General features: G+C 34.0%; 1 protein-coding gene across 3 annotated transcripts in view; it reads left to right on the top strand.

Moving 5' to 3' along the window:
• The window catches only part of MDGA2 (MAM domain containing glycosylphosphatidylinositol anchor 2), an 833,536-nt gene that overhangs the window by 451,280 nt on the left and 359,003 nt on the right, over window positions 1–23,253 (top strand). For 2 of the 3 annotated variants that reach the window (XM_016926039.4, XM_001151973.8), the window contains exon 3: window positions 6,973–7,147. In XM_016926039.4, coding sequence (XP_016781528.1) covers window positions 6,973–7,147 — 175 coding nt within the window. The remainder of the gene's footprint in view (window positions 1–6,972; window positions 7,148–23,253) is intronic. The other variant, XM_063792901.1, reaches the window with a different exon arrangement.

Genomic DNA, 23,253 nt, shown 5'->3' with positions numbered 1-23,253 from the left:
ATTGCCATTCTAACTGGTGTGAGATGGTATCTCATTGTGGTTTTGATTTGCAAAGAAATGTTAAGGTTAAAATTTTGTTGCTTTGTTAGAAAATTGTGGTTCTTTTTTTATAAAAACAGATTCAGAAATAAGTGTGACATATTGCTATAATTGTAGACTGATACAATTTATTAAAAATTGAACCTGTATGCTCTAGAGTCCTGTGCCATTCAGAATTCCACTTATTCTAATAAGTAATTCAAAGAGAATCTATTTCCTCTGTAATTTTCCCTGATATCAGTGCAGGACAAAAGGATAATTTTTATTTTGAAAACTCTAATAAACTGCCTATTAATAATTACATACCATTGATAGTTCTTAATATTCTTGCAGGCTGGCACTCTGTAACCTTTTTAGGTTCAGTTCCCAAGTCTCTGGTGGCAGATCATCCCAATAATTATAGCAGATCAGGTGATGTTTATGTAATTTTTTTCTCAAGGATTCTCTTACCGCTAAAGGATCTTCCTTCAGAGTACAAATAATGCTGGGACAATGCTCACATTAACATGAGTACATCTGGCTGAACTCCTTGGCAAACAATAGAAAGGAGCTTCAGTGTACAAATCCTCATTCACTAGACATTAATTAAATGGGGCAACCTAGAAGTCTCAGGTCAAAGTTTTTATTGAGTTTGTTGCATCTACACAATATACTTTTTGGATTCAGCCAAGTCTATCTATGCTTCAGGTTTTTAATATTTTCCTAAGATTATCTCAGTCAATACTGATTTAATTTAAGGCTATGTAAAAGCAATGATGTTTTAGGAAATATCTATATATCTATATCTATATCTATATCTATATCTATATCTATATCTATATCTATATCAGACTCTATTGGGAATTGAATAGGCCTAAAATAAGAGAATCTCCATGTTGTTTCTTCAGATTAGGAAGAGAGTTACCAAGAAAAGTATTTCCTAAACTCTAGTATCATTCTTTTTCTGTTAATGTTATTTTTACAGAAATGAGTTTAATGTTAAATTGTAAGAGGATTTAAACACAAATGTAATAATGTAGCTGATATGGTTTGTCTGTGTCCCCACTCAAATCTCATCTTGAATTGTAGCTCCCACAATCCCCGTGTGTGGTAGAAGGGATCCAGTGAGAGATAATTGAATCATGGGGGTGGTTACCCCCATGCTGTTCTCATGATAGTGAATCCTCATAAGATCTGATTGTTTTTTAAGGGGCTTTTCCAGCTTTGCTCGGCACTTCTCTCTCCTGCCGCCATGTGAAAAAGGATGTTTTTGCTTCCCCTTCCCCCATGATTGTAATTTTCTTGAGGCTTCCTCAGCCATGTAGAACTGTGAGTCAATTGAACCTGTTTCCTTTATAAATTACCTAGTCTTGGGTATTTCTTCATAGCAGCATGAGAACGGACTAATACAATAGCATAGCTGAAGTCTGGATGTATTTTATTCACATTGTGAAACCAGGGGTTGTCCGAAACATCCACTCTTCTGTTTTTCCAGAGTTAAGTAACTATCAAATTTTAGCTGGGGGATAGGAAGAAGGTGCTATTCAGAGTAAAGAGTATATTTCCTAGCCTTTCTTGTAACTAAGGAAGAATAACCATATCATATAAGCAGTGTCATGAGGCAGCTTCTAGAACCTTCTGTAAAAAACAAGTAGCAGCTGCTTTTTGCCTGTTCCTCTCTCCTAAACAATCTTAAGCAGTAGTTTACGATACAGCCCAAACCAACATTAAATTAAAATAAATGCTGATGAGTACTGAATTAAGTTAAAATAAATTCAGATGAGTTTTTTATTCATTCATTCAGTCATTCCTTAATATGTAGAGGGTACTTAAGGTTTATATTTTCCTGTGTGTATTCTTTTCACTGTTGATATGGTTTGGTTGTGTTCCCACCCACCTTAACTTGAATTTTATCCACTGGAATTCCCACATGTTCTAGAAGGGACCCAGGGGGAGGTAATTTAAACATGGGATCCAATCTTTCCCATGTTATTCTTGTGGTAGTGAATAAGTCTCACAAGATCTGACGGGTTTATCAGGGGTTTCCGCTTTTGCTTCTTTCTCATTTTCTTTTGCCACCACCATGTAAGAAGTGCCTTTTACCTCCTGCCATGATTCTGAGGCCTTGCCAGCCATTTGGAACAGTAAGTCCAATTAAAACTCTTTTTCTTCCCAGTCTCAGGTATGTCTTTATAGGCAGTGTGAAAACAGACTAGTACAACTGTATTCATAGATTTTAGTATGAAATGGTTTTCTATTCATCGGCTTCTGGATACTTAGCAATTTTCCTTTTAATTTTCTCTTTGAACAATAACAATGTGAATAAAGGTTTCCATGTATTAGTCATCTTTTGATAATTTATTTATAGCTGTATTGAACTAAGTTTCAATAGCATGCCTGTCCTACCTCTAATTTTTGATTAGTGAAGGTTTACTTTGCTGTCAACTACATGATCAATTTTTGTAAATATTTAATGGACATAAGAAAAAAATTACCTTGTGGATAGATGACTTTCTGTATATTTATTAGTCTTATGTGTTTATTGTATTTTTTTAGTTTGTCCTGTATTTCCTCTTAACTTAAAAAGTTGCACTATCAAGAACTGCCTGAATCTCAGAAAGCTGTATTGTAACTTTCTACTGCAATTGCATGTTTGTCAAATTCTTCCCTTTTTAATTTTGTTTGCTTTTTGTCTTTAGTGGCTCTGTACTTTACTGAATACCAATTACAAGTAATACATTTATTCTTTTGACTTTTAATATTACAAAAAGTGATGCCTTTCTCTCCCTGTTAGTTTTTAACTGCAAATTTATTATTAATTTAATCTTATTATATATAAATATTATCACTCCTAATTGGTTGATTGATTTTAGTTTACATAATTCCATTACAACTTTATCCATGCCTTCTTTTCTCATCTTGGCTTCCAATTTTCTATTGTTCCAATCATTTATTGTTATTAGATGTTAACTGTACGCAAGCTTGTTTTAACTTTTAAATTCAGTCTAGTAGGCTCTTTCAGTGGATAAATTCAATCTATTCACATCTAGTCTATGACTGATATAAATGTTGTATCTTACTGTATAGTGGTCTATTGCATAGAATGGTGACTCTAGTTAATAATAATGTACTGTTAACTGGTTTCAAAATTAATCAAAGAGTAGGTTTTAAATGTTTCACCACAAAAAAAAATTTGAGGAGATGAAATTGTCAATGGGCTTGATTTAATCATTCCACAATGTAAACTTATATTAAAACATCACATCGTACCCCAAATATATATACACACATATATATATTTGCCAATTGAAGATAAAATAAAAATTAAATGTATATTTATTTGAAATTATACATTTTTCTTTTACCTTTGCCCTATTTTTTCTCATCATTTTATCAAGTTTCTATTTTTTCCACTCTCTTCCCGTAATCTCTTTTTTTTTTTTTTTTTTTTGAGATGGAGTCTCGCTCTATCACCCCGCCTGGAGTGCGGTGGTGCAAACTCTGCTCACTGCAAGCTCTGCCTCCTGGGTTCACGCCATTCTCCTGTCTCAGCCTCCCAAATAGCTGGGACTATAGGCGCCTGCCACCACTCCCGGCTAATTTTTTGTATTTTTAGTAGAGACAGGGTTTCACCATGTTAGCCAGGATGGTCTCGATCTCCTGACCTCGTGATCCGCCTGCCTCGGCCTCCCAAAGTGCCGGGATTACAGGCGTGAGCCACCGTGCCCGGCCTTCTTTATCTCATTTTTCCTTCCTTTAATGAAACTGATTTTTTTGTGATACTTTAATTGACATTTATGCTTTTTAAAATGTATAAACAAGATCTGTTTCTCCCACAGGGACACATTTTCCCCTTTCAACTATCCCAAGGTTTAAGATTCCAGAGTAACTTTTTTCTCTCCTTTCCTTTCCTTCCATCCCTACAATGTTACCTCTGCTTTGCATTACATTCCCACCCAAACTTCTAGGTTTTGCTAGGTTATTACAAATCTTCTTATTCTATGTCCTTTTGGTTTTAAAAAACTTTATTTAGTATTTAAATTGTATACTAACCCAAGGAAATCCTCCTTATTCATTAAATGAATATCTATTAACTGCCCACCACAATGTGCTTTTCTATATCTTCTCACAATCCCAGACTTCAGATACAATTCGTTAGTTGGGAGTTAGAGTATTATTTCAAATATTTTCATCATGGGGGGCTATTTGAACCCTGAGGTTAATGAATGTTTGCATATCACTGAATATTTTTATTTCACACAAATGAGCTCTTGAATGGATATGGGATATTGGGAGATAGCCCTTTCCCTCACCTTTTTCAGTAAATGTGGACGTTATTCCACTGTTTTTGAGCTTTCCGTGTTGGAGATGAGAATGCTGAAGATAAACTGACCTCCATACCACTCCAGGAAAATCAATTAGAATTGAGTTTGGCTATCAGTCACAGAAAAATCTGAATAACAAGTAAACAAAAATTTTATTTTTCCCCATATAGAAGTCCAGGGCTATAAATAGTTTAGGTTAGGTAGGTATAACTCCATGGTGTCAGGATTTCAGATTTCTTCTATTTTACTACTTCTCTGTGCTTGATTTTTGTTTCAAATCGGCCCACTGTTCAAATGGAAGCTACCAAAACTGTGCAAAACATGAAGTGCTGCTTCCCTGTAAGGACATTTCTGCTTGAAACAGCAAGAATGTGGCTAAATGGATGGCTGGGAAATGTCTTTATCCTGGGCAGCCATGTGGCGATTAATAATTTGGGGTTTAAGAATAAGGAAAGACTTAACATTAGGGAGTGACCGGGCTCTGTGACATTACAAGTTTGTCCCTTTTTCCTGGAAGCCTGAACAATTTTCTTTGTAGACTTTGAGGTCACAACTTTTATCGGAGTATGTATGGAGGTTTCTTTTCTCATCAGTTAGGCATATGACTTGGTAAACTCTCCCAATGTGAAAATTTATGTCTTCCTACCACTTAGGAATATTTTATTTCAGTATTTATTTCTTAAAAGTAGAGAATAAAAAGGGAGGAAAAATTTTCTAAGCGATTATTTGCATTTCTTTCTACTTCTATTGTCTACTTTTCTATTTCCTATGTTTCATTTGAGAATTGTTTCATTTTTAAAACTTCTTTACAATAAACAATATTTGCTTCTGGTAAAGTAAATTAAGTATAAATAAGAATTTAAAATAAAACTTAAGAAAAGAACATATTTCACTATCCTCTTTTTACTCCCAGTCCCATTTACAGAGTTTTGTATGTTTCCTTGTGTAATTTTAATAAACATTTAGTAATATGTACACACATGAATACACACATATGCTATTTTTACACAGACGAGACTATTCTCTTCTGTTTCTTGCTTTTTGTCTTTTTTAACTTAATAATACATTTTGTATTTTATTTTTTCTAATGACTGTATTCAGTTCAATTTTAGAGTCAATTTATAACCACCTATCATTTAGCATTTATATCATTTCCAATGTTACAGTTTTACACATACAGTAGGCTAATTTCTATGCATTATTTTGCATATATGTTAGTAAGGGAAATTTTAACCAGATAATTGCTAAGTGAAAGTGTGAGTATGCTTCCATTTTTGACATAATTTACAAATTTCTCCTTTTCTTCTTATGGGTATGTCAGTAATACATTTATAAACTACTGGAAATCAGAAATTATGCCATTTGCATCTTTGTGTATTCCATATATATAGAAGATTTTGAATAAATATTGATATTTCTTTTTGTGATTTACAGATTTTTAAAATTCATCTCTTAATAACATTTTTATTCCATTCACAATTAAGGGCAAACGTGGTTATATTTATATAGATATTTTAATTATGTGGATAACTTTTAAAGATACTTTTTATGCCATTAGCTCATACATTTTAATTAACTTCATATGAAAATAGGTATATATAATGGCAATATTATAGGATTTCTGTTTTGATGATTCAGTATTTAGTTTCATTTTCCACGTCACAGCATATGTGTTTGAACAGAGGATTTCTATCAGCTGTTTCTCAACCTTAAAATAAAAACAAACTAAAATATATAGCAGGGCACAAAGGGAAATAAAATCAAATTATTTTTACTTTCTATTTTGTATCACTTTACAGTATGAGTATGTGGCTTTTATTCAGGTTTTATACACTAAAATACACAAAAGTTGAGTTGAATACCAGTCATTATTGCCAGCAAAAACGAAGTCTGTTGTAGACAGCTGTGTTTAAAATAATGGTATTGTTTATAATGAAATGTTTTAGATATTCAGAATGTTTTGGCAGTTTAGTAGAAATGTTCTCCTTGAAAAGTTTACATTATTTTTTAAAATAATTATTGATGTAAAGTGAATACTGATGATCAAAATAGACAAATCATTTGTGGGCTTATTAAGCAAAGCCATCAAAGGAAAAAAAAACTCTTAAACAACCAGGTGTTTAAAATTATACATAATCTCAATAAGCCATTATGGTATTATGTCTAAACTATTCAAATCAAATAGAAAATTTCAAATAAAAGAATGAGGCATGTCCAAAAATAAAATGAGACCCTACTTGGACAAAATAAGTAAAATTATCTCACAAGGTTTGGAAAATATGAAAAACAGATTTAAATGTCCAACAAAAAGAAAAGTTAATCTATATTTTCAATGTACTACTGATATTTAACTCCCTTTATGTTATAGTTTATATTGCCCTCCACACTGACTAGGCAATTGATGAATTCTATGCAATTGAATTCAAATTACACACACTGTACAATGATGACATTACATTAAAAATTTTTTAATTCAATCGTGTCTGTAAACTTTAATTTTTTTTCAATAATTTGATGGGAGAGGCAATGTAGCAGCTCTAAATGCAAACTCTTCAAATGAGTGATTGCTATTTGATTTCTCTGTGGGAAAACCAACCTAAAGTAACAATCTTTGTTGATGCTTGCTCAGATCAGGTGGACCAAAACAGCAGGAAGTGCCTCTGACAGATTCCAAGACTCAAGTGTCTTCAATGAGACTTTGAGGATTACAAATATTCAGCGACACCAAGGAGGCCGGTATTACTGTAAAGCAGAGAATGGCTTGGGGTCTCCAGCGATAAAGTCAATCAGAGTGGATGTATACTGTAAGTAAATTTTCCAGAAAACTATAATTAAGCCTAGTATGGATTTCTTTTGTCTTACAAGTCTATGGTTTTCTGAAAAACCATAGCGTTCTGTTTAGCTGAGAATGAAAACTGTGTAAAATAATGATAGCTCCCTTAAAACGTTCCTGAAGAAAGGAATCTTCACTAGAAACTTTCATAACTTCTATGATATAATACATATTCATTATAGAACACTTAGGAACAATATTAACAAGAAGACAGTAACCATTGGTAATCCCACTAATAACTAGGGTTTTAATGTACACATTTTTTATCTTTATATATAAAGATATAATGCATTTTTATATTTTTATTAAAATAGGATCATGCTGTATATTCTTTAACTTATGTTTATTTATTTTACCTACATGTGAATACAGCTATTCTTTTTTTTTTTAATGTACATCATACAAACAGAGCATTATGAATTGGCCTGTAAATGACCAAAAATCTCTACGTATAGTCTGCTTTTGGTCCAATTCTGTTAAAAGTAATCAGCACCAACCCTGGACAATGCTGTGCCACCTGAAAAGTGTTTGTTGATTTATTTTTGTTCTTAGTCTCATTTTCCTACATTTTGCTCTTGACGATAATATTTTAAATCTTTTTGGTCTCCTTACTTAATTCCCCACCGAAACAAAGCAAGGGCCTACATTTAATTTGGTCTTTTGCCCAGGTTTTTCTATCACATCATTATGTTTTTACAAGAATTTGCATTTTAATTTTTAGGTCTCTAATGTAAAATAATTATTTTTCTTTTCTTAAAGTAATTTAGACATAAGCAACAACTGAGAGATGTTGTTTTTCTGCCTATCTTCCTTTCTTTCCCCTTTCTTTTCTTTCATTGCAGGATAGGATGTTACCTAGTTAGCAAGGGGCTTGAAATTATACATGGTCTACTTGTCAGATGCTCTGCTGAATCTCATTTAGTTATTTAGATGACTGAGAAGTGGGTGATAAAGCAGCACTTGGAATTTGCTTTCCACATTCAGATACCTGCTTTCCTTCTGGAAAGGATGGGGGAGAAATCCTTGTTTCATCCTCTCCAGTATCTTCTATTTCCTGAGGCCCCCTGCCCCTCATCCCTTAGCATAATTCAGAAACCTTCATCCCCTGTACCACCCTTTCCTTATTATTATGGGTGCACAGGTTGACCACACCTGTATACTTCCCAAAATAATATAGCCCCGGCTTCCATTTTCCTGACTAAATATTTTCAGTATTTTTGTTCATATACAATTTTAAATTAGGTTAAGTTTAATTTACATGAATTGAATACTTTTTGTAATATAATAGTCTAGAGTACATACTTCTGCTGTTTTAGTTATTGTAGTTTAGGTCATGAAATTTTAAAATACACCTCTTCAATACCTTAAACACAATTGTAAAATCTAAAAACTTCCGAAAATCAGTGGGTATGTTTTGTTTGTAACTTTTATAAGCAAAACTTGATGTTAACTAGTGTGGTGTCAAAATTTGACCTGAAATGACTTGAATAGAAAAATAGAAAAAAGCTTTACACTCTTTATTTACCAGACTTTGAATAATCACGTTTTGCCCAGGAAATGTGTTTGATTATACAATATAGCCAAATATCCAGCTAAGTTTGTTACGTAATAGGTGGCATGTATACTATATAACCTTTCTAAAATGTGAAAATTTCTGAAACACATACTCCAAAGGTTTTGAATATGGAATTTTTGACTTGCATTTCTGCAACAATAGGTCTGATAATTTAAAAAGCTTATTGCTGGGTTAACAAGTTAAATATAAAGGGGGAAATTCACATTTTTAGAGACTTAAAAAATATTTTTCTCTTTTCCTTTTACTAGAAAGCCTTTTTCTTTGCTAGTCTGCAGTATCCCTTCTCCTTTCTACCTGCTCATATCTCTTGCTGGGCAGACTGGGTTGTGCCTGAGTATCTCATTCATATCACACACCTTACTGGAAATAATAGCACTGTTATCTCCAGATTTCCCAAACCCTGCTAGCCTTCTAAAGTTTGACTCCTCTTCCATTCAACCACTTCTGAAGACATTTATTTTGTTACCTTTCTCTTCTTTGACTTCCTTTGGGGTTTTCTCATGCAACCTCGACTTGACAAGCATCTCGTTCTATGTTATTTCAATGAAACATCACTGTGATGCATACCATGTTGAAGTACTATTTTCAGTACTTGTTTGGTGGCTAGGCTTTGTTAACAAGCTGTCTACAATTATACCATTTGAGAAAATAACATGATGTTAAGTTCTATACTCTATAAATAAACATGACATCTCTCTAATATAAATTTCCCAGAGAATGCCTTACCTTTAGCACCAATGATCTTTCTACTATGCAGATGTAAACATATATTTAAAGTAGTTATTCCTATTTTTGAGAGCTTGAATAAATTAATTCCTTCAGATAGTAAATTTTCAAACATCCTTTGAGTGATAAGAACATTTAACAATAGAGACCACTAGACCTATCTAAGGAGTCCATGTGCTCCAAATACAACCTTGATTGAAGACCAGAGTTTTTAGGTTCAAGTACATTTTCTCTACCTGAGTGTCTATAATTTAAAACATGCTTTATCATTGTTGATAAAGACATGACTAGTGTATTCATGTTATGTTTAAATCTGGCAATGTTGGTGTCTAAAATTGAATTATAATCCTTAAGATTTATTTGTGCTCTAATTTTGATTGAATGTTGGACAGCTTAGTTGAATAGATATTCATTTATATAAACTATAAGCAAGTGAATGACTTAATTTATTTCAGGTACTTTTGCTTTAACTATTTTAGGAAATGCTAAAAAAAAGGACTGTTTTTATCTGGAATCTTGCCTTTAAAATCATCCACTGCATTGTAGGTTTCTGTTTCTTTTTCTAAACTGATTTCACATGTGGAACTTTCATCAACATCAGTACAACTTGGAAGCAGGATATGCATAAAAACAAAATAAACTCATGCAAAATCAGCAGTAAAAACTATTTTTACAACACCAAGCTGAGGCAGACTATGACTTGGTTTAACAAAAAGAATAATTAATAATGTTAGAATTTATTCTTGAATCCCTTGTAAAAGATTGTCTCTAAAATCTGCCCCATAATCTATTGATGTATAATAACACATAATGTATATATTAATGTAATACATCAGTAGTCTTAGGGAGTTTTTATAATAGTGAAAATGGGTACCTCTCAGTAAATCCCACGTTCTACAAGTTTCTACCTTTAGAGCTAAAACCTTCCTAAAATAAAATTATGTGCTAACCAGTCATTATTTTGATGAGGAAATGTAGTTTCAGGAAAGGAATTTGACACAATGGTGAATAATGTAAAATGAGATGACTTTCTTTAGATATTTTGAAATCTTTGTAATATCTATATTAACATTTTGATCACTTTGAGAAAGTTTATGTATCTTTATTGGCGACTTTTTCCCACATAATTTTCTAAAATTTAGTAGAAAATATTAAGCTATATAGATTTTATAAAGGAACTACCACATGCATTTTTTTACTATGTTAATCAAGAATACGGTTTGAAAAATTATTATAATCATGTTCCTCAATTTATAGGACCTATAATTTTATCATTTAAGAATTGTAAAAGCATTCCAAGAGTTTTAGGAAATATAATTTATTGATAAAATATGTTTATAGGCTGGTAGATTTTATAACCACACAGTGACTTGAATTTCCCGAATCTGATTTGGTTATTTATGCAAATATTTCTGATCAAAAGCTAACCAATTACAATTTTTGTTGTTGTTGTTGTTGTTGGGGAAAATCGCTTCTGAGTGTCTTCTGAGTGTCTGAACATAGTTTCCCCCATGCCCACACAAATCTCATCTCGAATTATAATCACCATAATCTCCACGTGTCAAGGGAGAGACCAGGTGGAGGTAATTGAATCATGCAGGTGGTCTCTTCCATGCAGTTCTCGTGATAGTGAGTTTTTACGAGCTCTGATGGTTTTATGAGGGACTCTTTCCCCCTCTTCGCTCGGTACTTTTCCTTGTGAAGAAGCTGGCTACTACTCGCCAAAAAGGGACTCTTTCCATTCTGTGCTCAGCACGGCCGCCTTGCGAAGAAGGTTCCTTGCGTTCTCTTTGCCTTCCGCTGTGATTGTAAGTTTACTGAGGTCGCCCCAACCATGCTGAACTGTGAGTCAATTAAACCTCTTTCTTTCATGAATTACCCAGTCTTAGGCCGTTATAGTGGTATGAAAATGGACTAATAGTATTCTCAGAAAAAAAAGGAAAATGCTGTATTCATGAAACAAGAACAGGAAAACACAAACAAGGGACTTTCAGAGAATATAAAATAGCTCTTACATATTAAAAGTGATAACATAAAAATCAGCAGAAGGGCTGGAAAACAAACAGTAAAACAAAATTTTACAATCAAGTAGATACTACATAAGAAGATAAGAAAATTAGAGTATCTATCTAGCAGATCAAACATTTGAATAATAAGAGTTCCAAACAGTCAAAGTGACTTTTTTTTTTAATTAAGAATTTCCTATCATAGTTGGACATGTGTTCCTAATTATAAAGCTACCACTGGATCCTTAACACAATGAAATAAATCTTCAATGCACATATCAGCATGCAACTTCAAAACATTAGGAAAAAAACGAAGCTCTTTAAAATGTCCAAACAGTTTTTATTTTTTCCAAAACTCTCACATGTAAAAAATTAGGAATCAAAATGGCACAGGTCCGCACAATGGAAATCTGGGGCTAGAAGGCAACTGAGTAAAGCTTTTGAAATTCTGAAGGAAAATTATTTCAACTAGAATCTTCTGTATGGCCAGGCTATTTTTTCAAATATCAAAGAAGAAGAAAGACATTTTTAGACCTATAAGATTTCAGTTTTCTTTGGCTAATGCACCCTTGCTGAGGATACTACTTTTATCTATTTTCCTCCAAAACTAAGAAGTAAACAAAAAAGGAAGAAATATCATCCCCAAAATAAGAGGCTATGTATAGGAAGATATTGAAGTTAATCTCAGAATGATAAGGAAGCAGGGCAGCACGACAATAGAAGCTTGTCATACATTGAGCTTCAGAAGCAACCAGGACAGATTGAAGCTGGAATAATGGATGCTTACCTGATATTTTAGAGACAAAATCTCATGGAAAGCTTAATAATATGGTAATGATAGGTGGATACAAAATTGAGTATACAAAATACGTGAGTTATTAAGGGAATGTAAAAAGCTGTATGAAATGAAATGTAATCCAAATATACTACAAGGTTCAGCGGTAAAGATCGCTTGCATAGTCATAATAGCAACACTTGATTTAACCAAAAGCACGCTATAAATATATAATGGACGAGAGGAGGTTAGTATAAGAGTTAAATGCTTCCTTTCTGTAAGAAGAAATCAGTAAGACAATGGGAAAATGAAAAATAAGTCTATAAATAGAAGTTGAACACTTAAAAATATGAAGGCAAAAGCATTTATAAATAGTTAAGAGGAGATGCATTAGAAAAGTTGCCTCTGGGTATTGGAAATACCTAGGGTTGTTTGATGTATCATTATTTGGCTTTTAAAACTGCACTTGCATAGTTTGATTTTTAAAAAATTAATAAAGTACAGATTTGATGATTTTTACCTTGGAGGTTCTTGTTACTAAGCTCCATGAAGTCAAAACCAATTTCATTCCAAATTTTAGCAGATCATTATTAATTCAAAAACTTAAAACTAGATTTATACTCACACTTTATTTATTCATAAGAATTGGTATTCCTTTATATTCAACACCAAATAAAGTTAACTAAAAACATATTATCTCCTATATAAAAGATAGGCAAATAGCATAGGGAATGTTGGTACTACATTGTGATAACTAATTTTTCTTCTAAACTTTTTAGAATAAAACTCTTTAGGTTAATTTCCACTACAATTTTCTTACATGTTGTTTAGAATAAAATATTTTAAAAAATAACTTTGACTTTTATGTCATTCATTAAGTGTCTATTCAAAATATAGCTCCACTGAATTTTGTGGGCTAAAAAGGAACTTATTAAATAATTTGTACCTTCAATGGGTTTAAACTACTTAAGAAGACAAAGTGACAATTTAATTCATTTAAATGGTTTACAAATGTTAAGTAATAAGGTTAATAACATAAATTATGCCGCACAACAGTGAATGATATGCTAATGACCCTGAAAATATAGTGCTGGAAGTAAAAGTTTATTGTGGCCTCTTATGAAAGAAGTAGGATTTACATTGCAATTTTAAGGATGGGTTTTGAAAGAATTCTCCCTGGCAGTTCTACACGTTTTTTGGCAGCTTGTGTTCAGAACTCCTTTTTTCAAGAGTGTTTGTGTAACAAACAGCCTTGGACAATAGAGATAGTGTCTACCTTTAGGGAAGAGGGCAGATTTGTTTCCTGACCAAGATAGTAAAGATAATATCTACCTCAGGGGCAAAGATTAATCAGGCTTTCTTGCAGGACCTTTATAAGATGGGGAGCTTCCTGAGCTCAGGGTCTCTTAGCTGTGTCAAAAACCAATGGTGTGCCTGACATTCACCTGGGCTGCCCAACACATTGTCCCTATGAAAATTAAGGCGGGAAAACTTATGAAGACAGGAAGCACATATTTTTGAGGCTTCAGTAATGAGGTCTTTTCTCTCAGACCCAGGAGTCTTGTGTTTTTGGTTAGCATCCATGAAACTGTGGCAGGCTAACATATTAGCCAGCAAGTAGGGAAAATATCAGACCTCTCACCGTTCTTAACACAGTAGTGGGGAAGGCCAAAGGTATCTTTTAATGGGTGAGAAATTTGATTAAAGGCACGAAATAAGGGAGAATAATCCCACAGAGTTTAGGGACTAGTGGTTAAGATGGTGGCTTTGGGGGAGAAATGAGAGCTTAAATTGAAAGATAGACTTGTTAATCATGTCATAATTATGTTGAACTTTTACTGCCTATGTTTTTACCATATGAATGATGATCTGCCATTTATGTAAGATGCAAAATAAATAAATTGTAACTTTCTTATTTTTTTATGTTTTATTTTTTTTTAGAGACAGGGTTTGCTGTGTTACCTAGGCTCCAGTGCAGCAGTGCAATCATAGCTCACTGTAACCTTGGACTCCTGGGCTCAAGGGATCCTCCTGCCTCAGGCTCCTGAATAGCTAGGACTACAGGCATGCATAGTGGGGTCTTGCTTTGTTGCTCAAGCTGGTCTCAAATGCCTGGCCTCAAGCAGTCCTCTAGCCTCAGCCTCCCAAAGTGTTGGGATTACAGGCGTGAGCCACTTGTGCCCAGCCCCTGCAATTGTAATTTTATAACTGCAGAACTACTGATGAGGGTCAGCATTCTAATACTGATACTGTTTCATTTGTCCTAAGAAGCAATGGCCACTTATTGAGAACCCTAAAATCTATCTTTGGAGGAAGAAAGAGTATATCCTAGGTAGGAAAAAAAAACGGTTTCATAGAATTTTGATGTGCTTATTCCCAAATATATTTGTTACCTTAAGATTCTTGAGGACATTTAAACAATTTTCTAAGAGTGTGTTCATCTAATTTTTTCACTTGTTCTTAGCCATGACTGTGTGGTTCATAGGGTAATAGAGGCCATATGACTTTAAAGGTTAGGGTTTGATTAAAACTTATTTTTAATTCAAAAAGAAATTAGACTGAGAGGCATTAGCTTAAGTTTTTATGTGTACAGACACTGTTCACACATGAGACCAATCTTTTCCAATGTCCATTAAACATGTTGTAAGCATTCTTATTTCTGAAGCTTATCCCCTACTTTCATGTCACTTAGGTAGATTGCTGCATTTCATTATGTTCAGAACAAGCAGTGATATTTTTGGTCCTTGTCTGATAGATTTATTACATTTTCACCTGGGAGATTGGTATAACATATCAGTTTATTTTACAAGTACAATTTACCTGTGTTAGAATTATAAACCAAACAGCAAAATATTATTGACAATGAGTTTATTTTTATTGGAACCATCAACTTGATTTTTAGACAGAAAAGTTTAGGAAAAGGGCTAGAATGACTAATGGGAATTCTGGAAACGTGACAAACCCTGGAAAGAAAATCCTATTAAGCAAAATTTTCTCACCCACCACCCATCCTCCCAAAACATCAGCCTTGGGTTTGGAAGGTCTTAATAATGTTTGATGTGGCAATTACAATGCTTATTAAAATGAGTTGCTGTCATGCAAATTGCCCTATTAATAAAATTTGAGACAGGATTTTGCAATTTTCTGAATTATACCGATGAAGAGTACTTGCTTATCAGTGTTATTTACAAGTGGGACATACAACCAATCTAATTTCCAAATAGTATTAGAGTTCCTAATAAAAGAGCTTTGTCAAAAATCCTATTACATACCTGTTTACTGATTCGTGTTCAGAAGACATTAGAGAAGAATTACTTTTAAATCAGTTTAGTCCTATCTCAATTATTATCCATTCAGTACTGGTCAAATGCACCCTCTTAAGATGCATTCACAGAGCACCTACTGGAGTCTTCCAGAATCTCACAAATACATCATCAGAATGGCAACTGTCAGCTTTCCCTCAGTTGCTCTGCACCTGTTCCTACTGCCTTTAGGTCCCTCATTCAACCTGATTCTGAAAATCTCAAGCATTCTATAAGCCTTCTGAGCTGGAGGGCTGGGAAGGCCACTTCAATTAGTCTGTCAGTTTGCAATGTTAACTGATGACCTACAATATGAAAACCACTCTACTCGAACTACTGGTGAGAGATCAAACAAAAATACAAGGCTTTTGCCCTGTAGAACCTTATAATTGGAGACATGAAAAATAGACCTAAAAGTATTTTGGTTAAAAATTAGATAAGTAAATCTAAAAAATTTGTTTACATATCAAAAATACTAAGGGAAAAGTGATGCATGACATTCATTAGCCCTCTCACTAAATATGTTAAGGAATTAAAAAAAAAAAGGATATAATCATTACATCAGTGTGCATTTAATTTCTAGGTTGTTACTCTTATAAAAACTATCCATTCCTGAGCAAACATATTCTCAGGAATACATTTGTAATGAAAGCTTGTAGTGTTTTTCATAAAGATAGAAGGCTATTCGAATGTGTGACTGTGTTTATACTTTTGCTCTTATTGTTACCAAGAGATCTTTTAAAATGTTCACATCTAAATTTCGTAAAGATTCTCTTTCATCTAAAAATTATTTATAAATTTGGTCATTTAAAAGAGGTAAATCTATGGTTAAACTGAATAAAAGGCCCTTAAGAACACAGTCCATTGTCTAGGTGGGATTCCCTAGCCAAAGGTTATGTGGCAGGCAGATGCTCCTGCTGAGTCAGCCAGAGAATGGACATTGGCATCCAGCGTTCTGATTTCCAGGCAGTTCATGGAGCCCTCTGAATCTAGCTTTCTCCCTGAGGGCAAAGTCTGCTACCGTCAACTCTGTATTGCACAGACATTGCATTAAAAAAAAAAAAAAAAAAAAAAGAGTTTAGAGAAGGAATATAATTTGTACGAGTAAAGTGAGCTAATAAAATGGTTTGAATATAAAAAAGGGAGGATGTTTAATGTGTTTTTTTCCCATGTATTTTAAAGTCCAGCAAATTCTGAGTCACACAGAAGGTAAAGTAAAAGTTTGAAAGGTAAATTATTGCATACTTAATTATTTAGCACTTGAGGCCATAGTTTCTCTGAATGTATTCAGAATACATTATACTATCGAATTTAAATTTATAACAGTTTCAAGGAAACCTGGCTACCTTTGCTTTTGCTGTTTGGTCTATACCGTGTGTAAGGTCAAGTACTTTAAATATCCATTGTTGACTGGCATTATAGGATAAGGTGGACGGATTCTCAGAGAGAGTAAAAAAGCCATGAGATTCATACAAAATAAGAAGCTCTTTAAAATTCAAATGATTTCTACCTCCAACTTTAAGACAAGAGTTTATTTTATTTTTTCCCTTTGACAATTGAAGGAAATGATTCTTGAGAAGGGTGTCAGAGAGTACATCTGACCTTGCTTCGATACTTGATATTTTCAAAAACTTAGCTCTGTTCTCTCTTGATAGAGGGAAAAATTTAATACGTCTTAGCTTCTGAAACATACTGGTGTGATTGATCCATGAAATACTGAAGTATCTGAAAAGCAGCCTACTTTCAATCTCTTAAACTGAAAGTGAAGTGAAAATTTCTGCACCCTACTAGAGGGCACTGCAGTGTGTTTATTCATGATCTCTTGAGTTTGTCACCAGGCTTAGAATATAAAAATCCCTGTTTCATGAGGTAACGCTGAGGCAGATATGCAATCAAGACATCCAGATGGCTGTGAATGAAGTAAATGAAAGGGTTTGTTTCAAACGTTTTCAGGTGTCCATCCCTAAGCGCTGTATTCTAAATGTAGAAGGGAACATGTGAAAAAAAGCTTTTAGAAATATTCCAGTTTTCAGAATGAGCTAAAATAGAGAAAGGGGAACAAATTCCATTTTTTAATCCCACTTCCACTATCTTATTCATTCTCTCATCACTTCACACCTGGTTCCTGCAAAAGGCCTCCCAGCAGACCTCTCCCTCAATAATAGTTCTCTCCTTAAATTTATTCTGCAGATTATTGCCAGATCAATCTTCCTTAAATTCAATGCTTATCACAGTACTTGCCGCTAAAAATTTACATTCTTTCTATGTTTTTGATTAATACAAATCCAAGCCCCTCTGCTTTTTTTTTCTCCTATTCTGTTGAAATTAAATTCCTCATCCTCCTAAAGCAACATCCTTCGACCTCACCTCCCTGCTCCCCATCCTCTATCATGCTTCTTGACCCCCATATTCATAGCTATACATTTTGTTCTCCCAAAGGTCTTGTAAACTCCTACAGAGTAGAGGTCATCTTATGTCATTATTTACTGTAACTATGTCCAAATGAACAACTCAGTGACGAACTTAGGGTATGAGAAACACGTGTTGCTTAATTACTCAAGGGCACTGGAGATAAAATCAAACTGTTTGATGTTATCTCTTTTAAAATGTGCATTTGAATTTTTATCTTCATCCTTCTTTAGACTTGTGGACTTTCATGATCTCTGACTTCTAAGAAATGGTCTATCAGTCATCTATCTATCATCTCTCCATTTTTTAGGACAAGGTCTCACTCTGTTGCCCAGGCTGGAGTACAGTGGTGCAATAATAGCTCTCACTGCATCCTCGAACTTCTGGGCTCAAGTGATCCTCTCACCTCAGCCTCCTGAGTAGCTAGGACTCCAGGTGCACACTGCCATGGCTGGCTAATTTACTAGTTTTTTGTAGAGACTGAGTCTTGCATGTTGCCCAGTTTGGTCTTGAACTCCTGGCCTCAAGCAATCCTCCAGCTTCCACGTCCTAAAGTGCTGGGATTACAGGTGTGAGCCACCGCACCCAGCCCTACCTATATACTTATTTTATTTTATTTTTATTTTTGAGACAGAGCCAGAGTGCAGTGGAGTGATCCTAACTTACTGCAACCTTTAACTCCTGGGCTCAAGCAATCTTCCCACCCCAGCCTCTTGAGTAGCTGGGACTACAGGCAGGTGCCAACATGCCAGGCTATTTTTTTTTCTTTCTGTACAGACGAGGTCTCACTCTGTTAACCAGGCTAATCTCAAACTCCTGGACTCAAGAGATTCTGCTGCCTCAGCCTCCCAAAGTGCTGGGATCACAGGCATGAGCCACCAGGCCTGGCCTCTCTATATGTTTTAAATTAAAGTCTGTGATAACTCATTCTCAGTGATAACAACTTACTGCTTAAACATTGTGTTCTTATAAATTTCCTCAAAGCAAGCATTCAGGCAAAGACATGATGGCATTTGTCCATATGTATATTATGAAAAAGAGAGCAAGTAACTAATAATCTTAATGGCAGTTCCCTGAGGGGTCAGTATGTTTTTTTTGGAAAACCCAGTGTTACAAATTAGCTATCTTCTTTCTTTTTTCTATGAACAGCAGTATTTTCAATGTGAGACTGAGATCTGCAAAACAATGTTTTTGAATAGTGCCCTTTGTGGGAGTAAAATTCTACTTCATATGGTACAGTATATAGTGAAGCATTCAGTATTCATTCAACAAACCATTATCAAATGACTTCTGTGTCGCAGATTTTGTGTGACTCAGTGCTGGGAACACAGTGGTAAACAGAGCCAGCATGGTTATATCATCAGAGAGAGTAGAATCCAGCATAGCAGAGTTAAGATAATTGTTGTAGTAGCTGAAATGCTAAGCTAAGATTAGAAGATCATGGTTCCATTTCTCCTTGTGTTAGCTCTCAGACTTGCAAAATTGTGAATTTAACAAAGAGACTTACTTTTCTACGTCTAAGCTTGTTTTTTCCTTTCTAAATGAAAAAATTGGATGAAACATCCTTAATCATCTGCAAAAGTTTTAGATTATTTAATTATGAACTTTTTTTCTATTGAAAGGATATTTCACATTAAGCAGAAATCATCTAGAATGAAGATTTTTGAGTGTTTTTTGTAGTATAGAAGGAAAAATAGACCTCTAATAAACATATATTTACTTTCTTTTTCTAAGAACACTTCTGAATAATTTTAATAATGTAGCAATAAACATTTTCTGAATACCCATTAGGCTTGGAGATATTAAAATGTATAAAGCATATTATCTACCCAATAATAAATTATAGACTCTTTGAGAAGTAAGAATAGACATAAGATCATAAGCACAAGGAAGAGATATTACAGAAGCTGAGGGGAATAAATAGTCGCTAAAGACCATCATGATCAAAGGAAGTGTTGAAGTTGTCAAGAAAGAGTTGACTTAGCAAGTCTAGGTGAGAGGGAGATATTTTTCTGACAGGGAGAATGGGGCTACATATATATGCATACATGTGCACATATATATACACATATGCACATATATATACACACAAACACACATATACACGTACAGACAGAAACGAACTATATATGTATGTTATGTATCTATATATATCATTTGTCATTTGAAAAAATTTGCTAGTATATGTGTGAATGATGAAGGGGCTGAGAGAGAGAAAGCAATCAATAGAAGCCCTCTTGTCTACATTTGTGACTTAGGCCACTCCAATTTAAATAGATTGTTCATATCTTCACAGCATGTTGTTGGCAAAAATAGGAATTAGAAATTAAGTCTTGTAACTGTGTACCCACAATTGGTACATAGTAAAATTGTTTTAGAATATATAATGTTGGTAGTAGAAGAACTCAACATTAGAAATAGAAAACTAGCACATTTTCCTTTTTAGCATGTCATTTAGCAAATAACATGTTTTATTAATAACATAGTGAATAACAAGTTCATTATGAGTCTGAACTGTTGTAAACTATTGTCAACAAGCTAATTCATTCAGTGAGCACACCTTTTTGAAGTTCCACTGTTAACAGAATAATACTAGGTATGAAGAAGGTGTTGCAACCGATGGGAATTAGAGGAATGAGATAATGTATTTTTAAAAACCCATGAATATAGTTTCCGTACTCTAGCTTAGAAGAGAATGCAAAGTATACCTAAAATGAAGTAACTGATTATTATATACTTTTTCAGTAAGTGCATTAACCTTTTGACAGAGAAGATTTTAGTTTTTCACTTCTATTTCAGGATTTCCTTTCCCATTGAATTTGTGTTTTATTTTACTTGAAAGACATATATGCATAAATCAACACATTTTCTGCATAACTTTATAATAAAATCATTTTACTAAATTGTTGCTGCTTAATTTTCTCTCCATGGTAAGTCCATTTCCATTCAGCTTTGTCTACCATATATCTTCTCTTGTAAGTTAAACATGTAGTGTTGTTCTAAGACAATAATGGTAATATTGGTAATATTGACTGTAACTGCTGGATAAAACAAAGTAGAATGACTCCAGTCTTAGTATGCATAAAAAATTAATTAGCAAGCCTTTCAATTAAGATTGTATAATCCTTTCAAAATGTTCACTGTGTATATGCTCATTTCTAATTCTGTTTGAATTTTTCATCTTTGTACTTTTCTAAATATTATTATGTGCCAACTCGAATTTTTCTTATTGACACCTGTCAGATCTCACCACCTCTTTTACCTTGCCTAAAGACCCCAAAGACAGTTATCTGCTCTGTTGCAATTAGAGTGTATCCTCAGGAAGTATTTTTAGATAAGTTTCCTTCTCATAGCTCTGAAACCATATTGCAGGTTTTAACTCTGGTTATATATCCTAATCTCTTGTGATTTAAAACATTTGAAGACTCTTGGTCTAAGCCCAAATCTCTTGAATCAAAACTAGGTGTGTCATTTTAACACTCTGTCAAAAGTCTTCCCCCAGGGTTTCTGAAAATTACCCTGGTTCACAAAGCCTTCTGCCTCCTGAGCTTCTACTTCTCTTTCTCTGTCACTGTGCAGTCTTGCTTGGGCCAATCATAAAGCATGGTGCCATTTGTTTTCACACCAAAACTCCGCTACCACCAAGCCTCCATGAGCCCAGAAGACTTAATTGAAAATTGTCCAGATATGATTGAGGCTCCCAGCAATAACTAAAGCTCTACCTGGACCTGATGGAATCATTGATCCTAGTTTCTTGTGTTCCCTCAGTGTATTCAAACATTCTCTGTCTTCCTGGCACCATTCATCCCTGCATGCTTCTCTTTCCTTCTTCCTTTCAGGACCCACAAAACAAATCTCTTTCCCCATCTGTCATCAACTCCCATGTCATGACAAATAGCATCCCCCTTCTCTAATACCCGATAGGCCCTCCCTCCTGAACTCCCAGCTTTACCTTCACCCTGAACACCTATAAATGTGTTTTTAAAGAGTTATCTCTTTGGGGAAACTAGTGCCAAATATTAGATTAATGAAATGCTTCTACCTTGTTATAGCCAAATAAGAAATACCTGGATTCCTGTTACTGCAGAGTGCCCAGGTGGTGTTCGTGATAGGATCTGTAATTGCTTTTACTCTTCTTCTCCTTTTTTAATGTCTAGGTATATGTTAAGACCATAAACACAAATCCTTTAGCTTCAAATTGAACATGAGAATTGGAAACTCTTTTTAGGTATTTAAAACACCAAACTGGAGAGAAAAGTTATTTTCCAGTATTTCAAAGATCTTCCTTAACATTGAATTTAGCTATGTGTTATATAAGTTCTATAGCATTAACATTTGTCCCACAAGTATGTATTCAGTATTATGTGCTACTAACTTGGGCATTAAGGTCATTAGAGCACCATTGTGAGTAAAAACATGAGCCAAGCTGCTGGCTTCTCATCCTGGATTTACACTTTGTCACTTGTATAAATTTTTATAATTCAGATATTTTCACTGTCTGAACCTCATGCAACTAAATGCTGCTCATTTGTAAAATGGAGACAATAATAACAATTCCTCCCTTATAGGATTGCTGTAAGGATAAAATTAGTCAGGGCCTGTATAGTTATTGGTTCAATGGCTGACACAAAGTCAGAGCTCAGGAAGGTCAGCTCTTAATTCCTATCGACAAATGGCATGCTAGGTTATAGGAGACAAAAGCTCCAAGAAGGATTGTTGTCTTTGACAGCCGTTGTGACCTTCACATGGGTTGGTGCCTGATAAAAGGCCCTTTTTAAAAAAAAATCAGGAAGTTAATGGAAAGCTTCCAAGGGTAGGTATTGTTAAGCAAATGTGTTAATGAGTTAATCTAATTGCAAGCATGCATCTCCACCTTTTACTAGGTTTATAGCCTTGGACAATTTCCCTAGCTCTTTATCAAAGGCCCATGATGATATCTATACAGTTGTTTTTATTATCTAATCATCACAACTACTTTTACTAACATTAATCAAGTACTTGCTATTTGCCCCCAAAAGTGTTAAGCCCATTATAAGGATTTTAAGTTTTACAACTATGGAAAGGTTTAAAATGATGAATGACATGGTAAGAACTCAATAAAGGATGCTAAGAAGAAAAAGAGTAAGAGTGAAAGGAAGAGGCAGTGGGATATGTCATATTTAATTTGTTTATATTTAGGTGTAAAAGACTTCATGTATATTAAAATTATATCACTATCTATTAATACTACTGGTACTCTACTAACAATAATAAAATAACATCTCATAGCATTTAATATGTACT

This window comes from Pan troglodytes, chromosome 15 (genome assembly GCF_028858775.2).
Source record: "Pan troglodytes isolate AG18354 chromosome 15, NHGRI_mPanTro3-v2.0_pri, whole genome shotgun sequence".
Lineage (NCBI taxonomy): Eukaryota > Metazoa > Chordata > Mammalia > Primates > Hominidae > Pan > Pan troglodytes.
This window is presented reverse-complemented; position numbering and strand designations above follow the sequence as displayed.